Here is a 15,248-nt window from a genome sequence, read left to right on the forward strand (position 1 = left end):
GAATGGTTCGCAGTTAGCTGCAGGTTAGACAACAATCCATTCAGAGGTTTGACGGGTAACTACGTTGACTTTTAATGACTCTTACCACCACATTGAAAAATTCGAGCCTTTGGATTTACTTAATTCAAACATGTACATAGGTTGAACATGGTTAGAATTTGGAAAGATGATGTAATTTTCTGATGTTTTCTTCAAAATCAACACATGGTATGAGTTAATATGACACATTTAAAACATGTGCAACTGAAAACCAAGTAGGTTGTTTTTCAGTGTACTGAACTTTGCGTTGTCCCTGATTGACTATCTACGGGTTTGACAGACAAGATGCAGAACTTGCCCAATGCTGGAGTCTGATTTACACCATGCCCATCCCCATTTTTCTCACACCTGAACAATCCCCATCGTTGAGCCGTGCCCATCAGCCATCCACCAATCATCCGGCCCCATCCATCCCAAGATTCACCAAACAGCCATTCACCTGCCGACCTTCATCTTTACCCACAAAGGATCTGAAACCTTAAAACTTTGATGCATGACAGACAAATACGTTTCCATGAGTGGGGTCAAAAATGGCCCCAACTAGAATAAATGCATTTCAAGCACTAAACCGAAAGTCATTTCTCTCGTGTTACTGAAAGATGGTGATTTTCATTATATTTGGTCAACCAAAGTATTATCTCATGTTTGGCATGGCATAGCTTTGATTTGGTTTGGTGTTTTGCCCTGGCCAAAGGATTATTCTGTGTCCGACTAATATTGGTGTGTGTTGTTACATCATGTGGACCTGATGTTTTCAGCATTTTTTTTTTTGGCCACGACATTCGTCAAAGGAGAAAAATCTGTGCTTGGTGGTTGCACCTTTTCGGCAGCACACATGTACCAGCACCGATTTTGATTGGGAGGAATTTGGGCACCATTTGACCGCCTGTAATGGCAGCATTTTTCACAGCCTCGTTTTGTTCAGCGGAAATGTCCGTACTGTTGGGCAGTCTGCGGCTGGCTGGCTGGCTGGCTGGCTGGATGGATGGATGGATGGCTTGTTGAGCCGACTGATGAGAAGAAAGGAGCGTCAGCGCAGAGCGCAGATGCGTATGCGGAACTGGTAGTCGCCGCTTGGAATTTTTCGTCAATGGACGCTACATCTTCTTGTTTGCTTTCAAACTTATCTTTTAGCAGCCGTGTGCACATTTTCAGCATGATGTCTTTGATCCACTGGTGAAAGGACACTTCGATTCGCTCTCCTTTCATCTATAACTGCTTCAAACAACAACGCGTATACAGAAAAAGTAGATTGTTCTACTTTGTTCTGTTGATTGTTCTGTTGTATTATTTTGTCATTTTATGTGAACTGTTCTGTTGATGGCAGCGCGGGTACCCGCAGCGGCTCCTCTCTCTCCTGTGGTTGAGAGGAAAGAAATTTCATCTGTGCTGTATGTTGCACATAGAGCATATTTGACGATAAAGTTGACTTGACTTGACTTGACCAGGGCAAGGAGTGGTTGAGGTCGATTTCAATTGTGAGCCTGCATTTTGATGTGGTCTCACAACTCCAGATGGACAAATGTCCTGGTCCTCTTCATCTCAGATGTCAAATCCTTAATCAAAAGCAACGATAGGCTCAAATTCCTCAAGGATCATTTATACAGCAAGTCATCAAGGAATCCATGCGACCATGATACTCTAGAGAAGAACATAAATTACATTTTTGATTGTGCACAACCATACACATGTGTATAATAAAAGTACATTTTTAGAAATCCGTGTCTCAAAATTGTTGGAAGGACACCTCCGATGTGGCACGCTCGTGTTGACGGGACTGCTATTATGAGGTCTAAAAGTGATGATCCTACTCTGACGTACAGTATGTTGGTGAGACTGATGGCATTAAATGTGTGGATCAACAGGAAGTGTATATCCGAGTTTTAAAAAAAAGTGCTAATACAGTAATAAATAATGTTGGCTAGGCCATGGTGAGAATAGAGGAGCTCGAAGACGGTGTGCGGGGTGTTAGGTTTGTGTGGGTTCAGTCAGTTCATGTCAAGGAGCGGATAAGGGGTTTGGGTTAGAAAGAAGGAATCATGGAATGATGATTAAGCGGTTAAGAAAATGGATGGATGGATGAATCATGGAATGATGGAGCTGAGGAGGAGCAAAATACACACCTGTTCTTCAGAACAAACAACATAATTAGATAAAAGCATTCACATCCAGTGCCTCACTGTCATAAAAAAACTAACCTCTAAAAAAGACAACAGAGCATTGTTGGTTGCATTATTAATTGTTACATTGTTTGTGAGTTTGGCAAGAACTGATTGAGCGCAACTAATGATGTCATGTGACATGGGATGTAACTTTCTCCCATGATCAACAAATTATATAAAACGGCTGCTCTTCATCATCCCCAGTCACGCGTCGAGACAGCAAAGGTAAGATTTCTCAGTTTTACATTCGGATTTTTATTTCTATTTTTATTGATTGTTCTTTTTTCACGTCGTCACATGGAAACCACACAAATACAAATGTGTGTATTTGTATTTGGGGTCAGTAACGCATACTTGAATTAAAGAAACATCAGTTTACCTTATTGCAATATGAAACATTACTTAGAAAACATTACTTGAGTTATTCTATCATTGCACAGATGGCTCGTCTTCACCTGTTGGCCGTCCTTTGTGGGATCATTGCACTGAGCCAAGCTGTAAGCCAAAATATGATCACACGCCCCTCCTTGATGTTTTGCTCCCCGAACTGAACATTGCGCTATTTTTCGTTGTCGTCTTCACAGGAGCGTGGCGCCAAAGACAAAAACAGTAGGTAGCTGTGATGAAAATCTTTCACACCGCGACAGAATCATCTGATGCCCAACATTTATCTTGCAGAAAATCATTGCCCGAAAGGCTGGACTCAGCTGGACAACAAGTGTTACATCTTTATAAACGATCCCAGGTCCTTTCTAGATGCAGAGGTGCAAAAGGCTTTCACAGAGTTTACTGCTATTAGAATGGCAATCAACATCTATATTTATTTGTTAATAAACCTAGCGCAACTATTTTTTTTTCTGATTATCATCTCTCTTTCTTTTTCTCCCCATCAGAGGGTCTGCAACATTCTTGACGGGAATCTGGTCTCAATCAACAATCTCTTAGACAATGCATTCGTTGTTGAGCTGATTCGGGAGGGGGCTGGTTCTGTCGTAAACACCTGGATTGGACTGTATGATTCACTTATGGTGAGAACCCGACCGGTACAACAGTTCTGATCGAGTCAAGTCACCGTGTTTACCAGAGGAGTTTTTGCCACATCGAAATAGAATGCGTGTTTCCGGCCAAGTCTTGTCGGCAACTTCAAGGAAGCGAGTGTCTAGTTTTGTTTTCATAATCGCTGTTTTAGGATTTCAAGGGAGGAGATTCTGGTGCCCTGGAACTTGTCCTGTAGCTTCACCTAGAGGTTGACATGTGTTAAACATCTCCGACCAAGACTGTGTGTGTGTCCTGCGCCCCATGCTGCTGGCTCAGTCTTCAGCTGAGATTCGTGTCTAAAATGTGACTTTATCTTACAGGAAGACGATTTCATATGGACCGATGGCGAAACCTTTAAGTTCTCAAACTTCGGTGCTGGCCAGCCTGACAACACTGGTCAAAATGAAGACTGTGTAGAGATTCAAGCGGGTTTGTGTACTTAAGAATATTTTGCAAGGAGAACGTCGTGTATCCTGATGTGTCATAAAATGTCTTTTCATATTGCAATACGGTAAACTGATGTTTCTTGAATTCAAGTATGCGTTACTGACCCCATGTTTGTGTTTTCTCTTGCAGGCTCAACATGGAATGATAATGTTTGCACCGTGTTAAACCCATATGTTTGCTGCAGACCTGCGGAGAAAAAAGATTGCCATTGATCAGCCCTCTTTGCTTCCATCTTTCATCGAAAATAATCTTTCCTTCATCACACAACCTTTGAGACAACATCTGCGGTGTCGTTCAAAGTCGCTTAGCCGGGTAATTCACTGGTTAATGATTGATTCAGTGGGATCTTTTCAATAAATTATGACTCCTTTTTTCTAAGCAAACCATTATGTTGGAGTGGTATTCCTTCCCTTTGCACCCATTGCAGCGTTTCTTGCTTACTCACTTAATGGTGGTTGAACAAGAAAGAGCCAATCGCCTTATTTTGTTGTATGATATCATTGGTCCCGCTCGGTTGCCTCGGTTCCTCATTCACACCATGAACCGTGTAATCGTTTTTCGCAATCGCAACACACACTTTCTTCTATCTGGTGGGACGGGCACCAGGGGTGGGCAATTCGTTTTGCAAAGAGGTCCCACGAGAAACACAAAACGCTCGCCGAGGGCCGAGCCATCCTGCTTAAGTCCCCCTCGTTTGATATTATTTTCAATGAAGAGCTATGTGTACAGACGTGGTATACATTGTTAGAATTAGGAAATACACATTTCAAACAAAATTTGAGGCGGTCATTCAGATTACAGCTTTACACATTGAAAATGCTCATGTTAATTGCGTGCATCAACCGTCAGCTCATATTCGTTGTTCCGAGACAAGACGCCCAAATGTATTGTGGGGAGTGTAATATTATTGACGATGACGTATAAAACCGCAGCGATGACTGATAAAACACCCAAAGCATACGGTTGATGGTTTTTGCCGACCGTTTTGTCAGGCCATATTCTTGTGGCCCACGATGCACGAAATAAGTTAGACAACGTTAGAAAATCTGGTGTTATTTTTGCTAGTCTCTTTTCGGAGAGGGGCGGGTTTAATGATAGATCCGAGAGGGGCATGGTATTTTACATCTAATTTTGTCCTGGTGGTCTAGGACAGGGTCGGTCACAAACTGTGGGTTGGCCTGATCTGGCCCCCAGACCATACTTTACCCAAATCTTGTCACTAGCGGATCTTGTCTGTTCAAGTGACAGGAGACTCGTCTTTTCAGACTTCCAACGTATTGGCATTGTGCTCCCTTATAGTTAACATGACAAATCGATAATTTGGGATACATGATGAAATGCTCCGATACACAAAACTATTTATTTTTTTGTTGTTGATCAAAGCGTGTGAGATACTCTTCTAAATGTGACTGAAATACTCTTATACACACTACAGTACTGCTTATCCTACCTATTCTGCGAGGGAGCAAGAAAGCGCTAGGACTTGCACCTGCAATATTTCCAACACAGCAAGGTTTTCGTTACATCAATCGATTTTCCGACCCCTCCAGCAACTATTTCTCTCAATATATTTCATTTTTTATCATAAATTTCTCAATGCATGTATAAAAGATCGATCAGGCAAACCCAATAACAACATTTTGAAGCAAATAACAAAATAAACACGTACTGGTTTTTTTTTAGGGTGGGGGTGGGGGGGGGGATCCACTGCAAAGGGCACTCTTGCTTAAAAATGACAATTTCAGGACAGCACAAAACTCCTAAACAGCAACATCTTCTGCATTGTCACAAAGATCAACTCACTGGAAATGTTTGTACTTTTGAGTCAAGTTTTCAATCACCCCTCTTCAGAACTCGGCTCTCCGTCTCAATAGGCCAAACAACACATTCAAGTCTGACAGAATTATCGGATCTGCCAAATCAACTGGACCGTAACATTTTGCTGGGTGATTGGCGCTGCAGATAATTAACGACAGTTACATCATCTATAACTAGGGTTGATCAGAGTGGAATATTTTAAACAATGTTTGTGTTATCTTTCCATGTGCCATGTTGTCACAGACCGGAGTCGAGACTTATTTATGAATGTGGGATGTTTCATGCGTTCCCTGAATGTGAGGCGCCACTTCAACGGCACGTGGAAGTAGACTGTCAAACGATTGTGATATCGGCATTACAGTCGGTACAAAATTGCGCATTTGGACCAATATAAATCCAACTTTCAAAAGCAAAGAGCACACAAACACATTTTTTATGCAGAAGCAGATTCCTTCATTTATTAGTCATAAGCCTGAAGGTTTTTTTCTCGACTGGCCACAACCAATGACAACTAAATGGTGCAGAAGAAGCAATAGAAAAAGAAGAATGGATAGATGATTAGACGGAGAAATCAGACTGTTATCCCTGAAGTATTTTTATTCTCATCCAGAAGGTTGTAAAGATGATGTGACGGTCGGTTTAGTGTTTCTTGACATGCACATATTTGGCACAAACATATGGACTCAACTCTGCACAGTTGTCATCATGCCACTGTTCAGCTGTAAGAAAAACAAAACAAACATGACATGAAATCCTCAGAAGACTGCGTTTTGATTCCATTTCTACAACGCAAAGGAATGAATTCATTTTTACTTGACGCCTCGATGTCCACGCAGTCCTCAGGTGGGGCAAATTCGTCTGGCTGCCCAGTCTCAAAGTCAGTGAAAGTTCCAGAGCTGCCATCAGTCCAAATGAAGTCATTCTCCTGGAAAATAAAAAGCCCCATTTGAACGAGACACGAGAAAGCCCGCTGCTTGGATTTTCATCTGATTTCAGGTTGTTTTGGCGTGATACTGGGAACAGGAACGTGGAGAATGCAGTCAGGGGATTGGAGTGTGATTATCAAAAGTATTGTTTATCCTGAAAGCTAACTGCACTCATAACATGTCGTCCCGCAGCCAGCGCGGATCTGACCAGTGTCCACCTGTCGGTGAAGCTCCATGATTTATTCAAGGGCACTGAGCTTTACCTTTCTCATCAAGACCAACACTCAACTGTACGTGCTTCGGTTAAGCCAGTGACAAGGTTGAATCGGGAGAACACATTCATATTCTAAGAAACGTCTCGTGATCAGCAACCGACATGAATGAATCAGGACTTGAGTACTGAGCAAGGTTTTACCAAGATGGAGTCGTGGTATCCAATCCAGGTGTCTTCGAAAACACCAGCACCTGCCCGAATTATTTCAATCACCACTTGGTTCTCCAGGGCACTGTTGATTGACACCAGATTCCCACCAAGAATGTTGCAGACACTCTGATGTGACAAAACCAAACCAGCAAAAGAAAAAAATGACGAAAATAATCAGTGTGTATCATGACAGTAAACTGTTATGAACGATGCCGCAACTACTGGCTGAAAGTCTTCCAAACCTCTGCATCGGCAAAGCTTCTCGGATCATGTTGGAAGATGAAACAGCGATTGTTCAACCGAGTCCAGCCTTTAGGGCAGTACCCTGCAACACAATGTTAAAACAACACAACCCTTTTAGGCAACAACTCAATCTGGGGAAGGAAGGTGAGGAAGTGCGATGCGAAGACTAACCTTTCAATGTTTGACATGACTGTGAGAAGAAAAGCAAGATGGCAAATCATGACTGATGATCAAACGCAATCGCACATATACATCCGTTGAAGTCACCGGCAGAAATTTTAACTTACGACTCCGGCCAAGAGTCCACAGATCCCGCAAAGGAGGAGCAAGGAGCGAAGAGCAGATGCCATCTGTGCGGTGACAGAAGAAGACAGTTTTTCATTTGAGCGTTTGACCACGAGGGGTACGAGCTGATCATATTAGTCATCTATCTCAGGTAATGATTTTTGAAATGTTCCTTTTAGTGATAAATTTTGTTGCGCGAGGTTACCTTTGCAGTGGTGATGCTTGATGCTGAGAATGACGCCGAGCAGTCCTTTTTATACGTAGGCTTGACGCAGTCCTGGAATGATAAATATGGCAATCATCGTCTTGTCACGTGACACATCAGACGGGTTCTGCAACAACCTTTGCAAACCCGTTCAGGTGAGTTACCTGTCTAGCTTTGAGGGGGTTTTAACAAACAAGGGTAACGTCTTTTTTTCATATGATGTGCATCTGGGCACTCTTGCCGAAATGAAGACAAAATTAGAGGTGACAGGTCAAGTTCATTTGTGTAGCCCTGAACAACAAAAGAGGCTTCACAAGCCCGCAATTGAATCATATTTGCGACATCCCCTGATCTAAACACTCCAAGGAGAAATTGTTGGATTTGATAAGATTTTTTTTTTTTTTACATGAACTACACACACGCACACACGCACGCACGCACATACACACACACACACACACAATGAAATGTTGACCATTTTTGGGAAACGAGATTCGTGAAATAAAAGGCGCAAGATGAGAAGCAGGGCGGTGCACCTGGACAACATTGTCTTGACTTAATTGATAGAGCAGCCTAACTGAGTAACGTCAGCATTATTCATCAAGCACTAAATACACCTCGCACACCACGGCACTTGCATTTGGATGGACCTTTACTTCCTTAATTAAAAACACACCCATTCACACGGTTGCTTGGTATGCCGCTGTCCCAGTCCAATGAAGTCACGATCATTTTCAAAGTATGCGCTTGTTCAGTCACACATTGGTAAACCACAGAAGGAAGGCTTGGGAGTCTAAAAACACCTGAGCAGGAGGTGACGTAAGACCCTCTTGGAATCTTTGTCTTCTTAATGACTCTTCATGGCAGAAACCGCAACGTTCATCGAATATGCATGAATGTGTTTCGACGTCTTGTCACACGCTCTGGCGAACTGTCCTGTTTCCTCTCAGCATTGCTTTCACGACTTTCCGAGCTGGCAACGACATCCCAGCAACACTGTCAGTGAACGGTGACTCGAAGAAGACACTTTTCTGCTTGGATGCTCAATTTTCAGTCACAAACATGTTTTGTCATTTGATTTTAAAAAATGCGATTGAAAGTTTTGGCACATCAAATCAAGATTCAGTGAAAACAATCATTTCGGGGTCTCAACGGGATCCCCCTCACACAGTGCACCTTGGAAAGTTAGATTTCTTTTTTTTTACCCTGAGACATGGTTTAATGTACCCACATACAATTGGTGCGCTTCTACCATATTATGATGTCAGAGAATTTGATTGAACAGAGGGTCAGCCATTCATTGACAGTTTCCTACAAGGTAATTCAGTCAAAAGCAGGTCCACTTTATTTCGCCAAGCACCTAGTCTGACTTTGTGAAAATACATTCCTCCTGTCATAATAGACAGCCGCCCAATTTCACTTTACTTTCCCTCATTGTCCATCAGGGCGCGAATGAGTGAGTTTTGGTGACTATCATAAATTGATGAATTTTCTGGAATGCTGAGGCCACCAAATGGCAAACTATTCATGTGCGGGATGAATCGTAGTAAACGCAACATCTCCAACAGTGTCTCTGAGATGTAGTACATAGTACATGTACCGGTAATCTTTACTTGATTTTAACCTTGTAAAACGATTGTGGTGGAAATGAAGCACTGTCATCAAAGTATCTTCTTGTAGTGCTTGTTTGCGAGAATGCCTTTAAACCTGAAAGAGGTCAGAGAGAAATGCCCAAAAACAATCAAATTGGAGTAAAGCGGCTTGGACATGCCTGACCAAGAGTTTCAAGAGGCAAGGTGGCACTCCCGCGTTAGTGAAAATTTCCTCTTTACTTCTCTGTTAATTACCAGAACGTCACAAGACAAAACACACCCTAGATAATGCATTAGGGTTGGGACTGATAATTATGACACACCCAGCGAAGCAGCGTGCTTCGGCTGATGGCTTGGTATGCCGCATATTCAGTTTCTTGAAGCCGTCAACAGTGGCAACCGCCTCCACTCCTGAGTCCTTAGAGGAAAAAAGATATCTATCAATATTAACAGCGAAACTGGGTTGTTGTTTGCAGGAGCATGGTGAATGTTGTTTCTGTTCACAATGTTGTCGTGTGGAATTGCCGGTCTAGGCTAGAAAAGCGAAGCACCAAGTCTTGCTCTGTCGACTTTTTGTGAATTTATTGTTCTGCCTTGATGCGAATGACCTGATGTGCTTCCTGTCTTGTTTGCAGATCAAACCTACTGTCACGGACGGTGGTAGTGAAGGACCCTAAACAGCAGGCAAAAGGGAGCCTCCGAGCAGGGTGAATTTGACAAAATGTATTCACAAAATTCAGAGAAAACTAAATCCAGAACAAAACGTCCTGGAAACAACAAGAATCCAAAGTAACAAACGAAAAGCGATGGCAGCAGCAAAATACTCACAGGAACAGAGTCAGCAACAGAAACAATTACCCGACGCTGAGTGGTCGGGCCGGGAGTCCTTTTAACAGAGAACCTTCTCATGACATGATGACCAACAGGTGTGCCGCTGTAGGAGGAGCCCTACAGCGCCACCTGTTGGTCCCAAACAGACCAACCATAACACCTACCCTCCTGGTGTGACTGTATTCAGTCAATTATTTCGAGTGAAACCACTGATTAGTGGTTCCGTTGCAAGTAAATGTTTCTATTTTTTTAAACCTACAAAAACATTATAATGCTCTGTAGCACCAAAATCAATCTATGTTTGGTTTTGTTGATATAGCATTTTGGAAGTGACTGCACCTCACATGGACCTCCATCACTTTCATTAAGTAATGCAGAGGGTGCGGGTTTGTGTCCCAATGCAGACATCCATCCATCTTTTTCTAGTTGGCTTATCCTCACAATCACAGGGCACAGATAGACGACACAGTCACACCTAAGTACAATTTAGAGCATTCCATTGACCTGCCACACATGTTTTTGGAATGTGGGTGGAAACCAGATTACCCGCAGAAAACCCACGCAGGCACAAGGACAACATGCAAACTCCCCACAGGAACGCCAGAGCCGGATTCGAACCCTGTACCTCTGCACTGTGAGGCCGATGGGTTAAGCAGTCAAACAACATTTGTGTTGCCTTTTGGCAAACTCTAACTGACCCGCAAGGGATCTGTATTAGCTGGGCAGAGGGCAGGGGTGTTGCTAGGTATAAAAGTGTACTGGGGCAAGGGTCACTGTGGTCCGCAATCACATGTCCACGGACCACTTGGTATCAAACTATAGAGATATGTTTAAAAAATAATCTTTACAAGATAGGGGCATCTGGCCGTGATGCTCTCGACCGTTTCCGGAAAATTCCCAATGGCCACCCTGTCCCCACTACTACTGTACGTGAGATATTAATGAATTTACAAATTTAGATTTATTATAATTTATTTCAACAACTATGAACACTTTGTACGCGACAACATTGACACTCCTGAGCTAGAACAGGGGTGTCAAACTCATTTTTGTCGCCGGCCTGATTTTAGTTCCAGTTTCCCTTAGGGGGCCATTATGACTGAAACCATATAAATTAGTCAGGAATAACAGTTTATTCGCCTGTTGTTTAAGTTACTGAAATGATGGGTTTGGTCACAAGAAAATGCTTACGGTATCACTCTTCTTTATTATAAATGAGAATTTGACATTATGGTACAGATTTTAGCAAGCATCATGAAGGTTGACATCTTTGATTTGCTTTGGCCCGCCACATAAAATGATGTGGCGGGCCTGATCTGGCCTCCGGGCCTTGAGTTTAACACCTGTGGGCTAGAATAAAAAAAATGTTATGGCGCGAGCGAAACTAAATTCTCTCAAGGGATGAAGTCTCTCTCTCTTTCTCTCTCTCTCTCTTTCTCTCTCCATATATGTATATATACACGCCCACCCTTCACTGATTGGCCGACTTCTTTGCCACATGCCTGTCCACAAGTGACTAGCATGTCTGTCTCACAGAACGTTTTAACATACAGTATTTGGTCTTGCAGTAATCCAAAAGTAAGTGAAAGTATTCAAGTTAAATTACTTTAGTATGATGGTACAGTACTCGCCTTATGTTACGCACCACTTTTTTTTAAAGAGTAAATGTATCAGAATTAATTTATAAAGTAACCCTTTGAGTCCAAACACTGGGAATAATGAACAGCCCTTTGATTGATGTTAATATTTTATTTAATGTAACATTTAGCTCAAGTGTAGGCACACTTGCGACGGTCATGAGGATAAAGCGGTTTAGATAATAGAAGGATGAATGGTTTTACGAATATCAATCAAAATGCTAGAGGTGCTTAAGTGAGAGTGCACAGATTTCTGACGGAACTAAAGCACCCCGTAGCTCCAATAGAGTGCCGTCCCTATTTTGATAGTTGGTGATACGGGGATAAACTTGTAGCACCACTTTTCTTCTGGAAAATAAACTTAACACCACCTTCATTATTTAGTTCACCTTAGCTCCCCAACCCCGCCCTGGCCCCCTTTCTTTTTGCATCCCTTGGTTGATAAGTGTACTTCATACCCCTGAAAGCTCTCTCGTTTCAATGTCGCTGAACTTGTGGCTCAATCAAAAAAGTCCCAGTGGCAGAGCAATTAATACTTCCTGCCTGCAAAGCAATTGTAAATGAGATGTTCGCACAAAGCGGCTAAAACAATAGCCGCACTGCTGTGAAAACTAAAAACAGAGAAAGACTGAGAGCTGTGGAGGAAGAGCGCCGTGTGTCTTTCATCGATTACTGCCAGGATATCAGTGTTCATCCAAACCATTTATCACACTGAGTGAGAATAAATATGAAAGATTATACAATATTTGATTGATGTTCATTTGATTCCTATTCAAGGTTTTATAATATAGTGTTATTTTTCAATGTTAAAATCGCTTAAAATAACAATATAACACTTTGAATGTTAAAATAAGCTTTTTTTCACATTTTCAGCTAGAGGTGTGCCGCAGGATTTTTTTTCAGTGAAAGAAATGTGCCTTGGCTCGAAAAAGATTGAAAGAGACTTACACAATGTTAATTTTTGTTGGGGTTTTTTTGGGGGGGGGGATCAGTGAGAATTAGTGTGCCCCCCCCCCCCCCTCCACACACACACAACCTCAAGCATGCTTGACTGTACACAGTGCTATCCTCTATGCTGCAACAAAACATACAATATTGTATTTGGAGCCATAAGGAGACACCAAGGATATCGATCTACACTTTTTTTTAATGTATTGCCAAGGCATCTGATCAGGCTTGAGTAGCAAAAAAATTTAACCAGGACATCCCTATAAAAAATCTGATTCAACAAAACAAAACAAAACAAAAAAACTCCACATTCTTTTAATACATTTGTTAATTAAATAGTCCAATGACATTGCGTGAACATATAATTTCATTTGAAACATTGGCAAAACCAGTCAATTCAAAAGCTATAATGTAAGAAAAAGAAAACACATTTACAATAAATGGGCAAGATTTCTTCTTCAAGCTGTTGTCTGAACTTTTTACTAGCAGAGGATGCTAACAGACACCGCCAGTGCTGCAAGGCAGGCATTGCACAGGTGATGTGACATGTCAATTATCTGGAGTGGCGTCTGAAGGGTCCAATTAGATTTCAGGTGATTCCACTGCTATCATGGCCCGCCTTCTGCTTCATTTCACTTTAATTGTTTTTTTAAATAATAATCATCCGGCTCCCCCTTAAATAAGAATAAATAAATGTTTTTTTTAATCATATTTTATTATACACCTCCCCAAGTCTGCCCTTTAGTGATGAATGGTGATAGGATAGAACAACTTCAAACTACAGTTGATGCATTTTTGCAGTTAGGCACTCCACTCACGAATCCGCATATTCACTTTTTTTTGTTTTGTTTTTCATAGATGTTTTATTTTTTGCTCGTTCTGCCGTTTTTCATGTAAACCGAATATTGAAATTGTCTCACCGTTATATGAAGAATTTGGAGGACTGTAATCGCATACACGCACATACACGAATTTACATACACGGGCACGCGCGTACACACGCGCGCCTCCTACTGGTGGCCAGCCAATCACAGGGTACACAAAGACAAACAGCCACTCGCACTCATAATCACACTACGGGACAATTTAGAGCAGGGTGGTACAAACTTTTTGCCAAGGAGGCCAGATTTTATGTGGTAAAATTTGTGTGTGAGTGTGTGTGTGTGGGTGGGGGGCGGGGGCTTTGAACAATATATTTAAACAAATTTAAGTAAGCCAATCTGTGTTTCACATTTGCCTTTTTATTTTAATTGCAACAATCTTAAGCATGTCTTTTGGTTAATTTGAAACATGCATATTACATGCAACTGAATATTCCTGTTCCTCTCCTTTGAGTTTTCAGGCTCTGGAGGTCAAGTAGTTCTAACGTTCATTTCATTGTCCACTCCCCTAAAAAAAAATAAGTGACTGAGCAGCGTTTGGGCTCTCGTCGCAAGTCAGCAAAAAAAAAAAAAAAATTTTAAGCGTCAAACTCCTTTCCTTTGTCTCTCAGTTGTCTTTTGATGTTCGATGACACTTCTTCAATCCCGCGTGCCACAGTCTTACATGCCAGCCAGACTTTGGCAAACTCATGCTGCATCTCAGGACAGATTTTCTTCTACCTCGTCAACACACAGTCTTTGATAAATTCGCCTTTGTTGAAAGGTTTGGAATGCTTTCTGATCATCGCTGCCTACGCATAACTCGCCACTGTGGCGTTCTCATTTGACCCTCAGGCTCTTGCAAAAGACTGCTGCTGTGAGAGTAAACTGCTTCTAGTGACGTGTTCTTGACGTACATCTCAGCGTGTCTCGTTTGATAACGTTGCTTGACATTATACTCCTTAAAAACAGCCACTCTCTCTTTGCAAATAATAATAGTAGTAATAATAATAATAGTTGTTGTTGTTGGTTTATTGAACATAAAACATACTGTAATAATTTGACAGAAAATAAGGTAGATAAAAAAGAAAATGATAAAAAAGAAAAAGAAAGAAATCCGTCTTCATTCAACAGTTATTATGTTCAAGGGAGTAGGAGGAAGTAAAAAAAACTTATGTAGTCCTACCCCGTTATGTGTTTATATCTAATAAATCATTTTATATCAATCAGAAAAGAAAAAAGTAAGAAGAAATAAGTCTCCATTAAGGCTCATGGTTTACCCTTAACCGTGATATTTTTACAACTTTTGGTTTGTATCGGGATTATATACATCCACACCCTGGCACTCTTGTGTCAATACATTTCATTTATAAGTGCCTTTCAAAATGAGGCAGTCACAGTTGTTGCGTATTTCAGTGAATAAATAGTCAAATTTCTATCCATCCGTGAAGCGTCGTCGTCAACTTTCCTCTTTTTGTTGATTGTTGCAATTTCAGAAAATTAGGGGATAAAGTGTCACACGGGGTGATGTCGCGTAGACTGCTGCTGCTATCTAGTGGCTAAATGAGTCATACCATTTAGTGTGTTCCTCCTCTGACGCGCGTGCGCATTGTGCACAACTTGCGCGAGCCAGACGTCACTGATTTTAGGACAGAGGCCGAGGGCCGGATGAAATTCGACAACAGGCTGCAATTCAGTGGCGGCTCTGGGGGGTGCAACGGTGGCCAGTGCCCTTGTAGCACTGACTCTGGCCCCTCTTGTGGCCCCCCCTCCGAACATAGATAACGCAGTCG

General features: G+C 41.8%; 2 protein-coding genes across 2 annotated transcripts; one reads left to right on the plus strand and one right to left on the minus strand.

The window, feature by feature from the left end:
- The first annotated feature begins 2,345 nt into the window (after window positions 1-2,345).
- Window positions 2,346-4,072, plus strand: LOC127595473 (low affinity immunoglobulin epsilon Fc receptor-like). Its single transcript, XM_052057001.1, has 7 exons — window positions 2,346-2,426; window positions 2,642-2,698; window positions 2,786-2,810; window positions 2,880-2,965; window positions 3,095-3,229; window positions 3,560-3,668; window positions 3,816-4,072. The coding sequence occupies exons 1-7, from the start codon at window positions 2,361-2,363 to the stop codon at window positions 3,896-3,898; spliced, it is 561 nt and encodes a 186-aa protein (XP_051912961.1). The 5' UTR covers window positions 2,346-2,360; the 3' UTR covers window positions 3,899-4,072.
- A 1,861-nt stretch (window positions 4,073-5,933) lies between these two features.
- Window positions 5,934-8,282, minus strand: LOC127595468 (galactose-specific lectin nattectin-like). Its single transcript, XM_052056996.1, has 8 exons — window positions 8,205-8,282; window positions 7,588-7,659; window positions 7,385-7,447; window positions 7,269-7,287; window positions 7,097-7,179; window positions 6,846-6,980; window positions 6,318-6,429; window positions 5,934-6,223 (listed from the first exon to the last, which is right to left on the minus strand). Exons 1-8 carry the CDS (start codon window positions 8,265-8,267, stop codon window positions 6,144-6,146), a joined length of 627 nt encoding a protein of 208 aa, XP_051912956.1. The 5' UTR covers window positions 8,268-8,282; the 3' UTR covers window positions 5,934-6,143.
- Between the last annotated feature and the right edge of the window lie 6,966 nt (window positions 8,283-15,248).

The sequence above is a fragment of the Hippocampus zosterae genome, chromosome 2 (genome assembly GCF_025434085.1).
Source record: "Hippocampus zosterae strain Florida chromosome 2, ASM2543408v3, whole genome shotgun sequence".
Taxonomy (NCBI): Eukaryota; Metazoa; Chordata; class Actinopteri; order Syngnathiformes; family Syngnathidae; genus Hippocampus; species Hippocampus zosterae.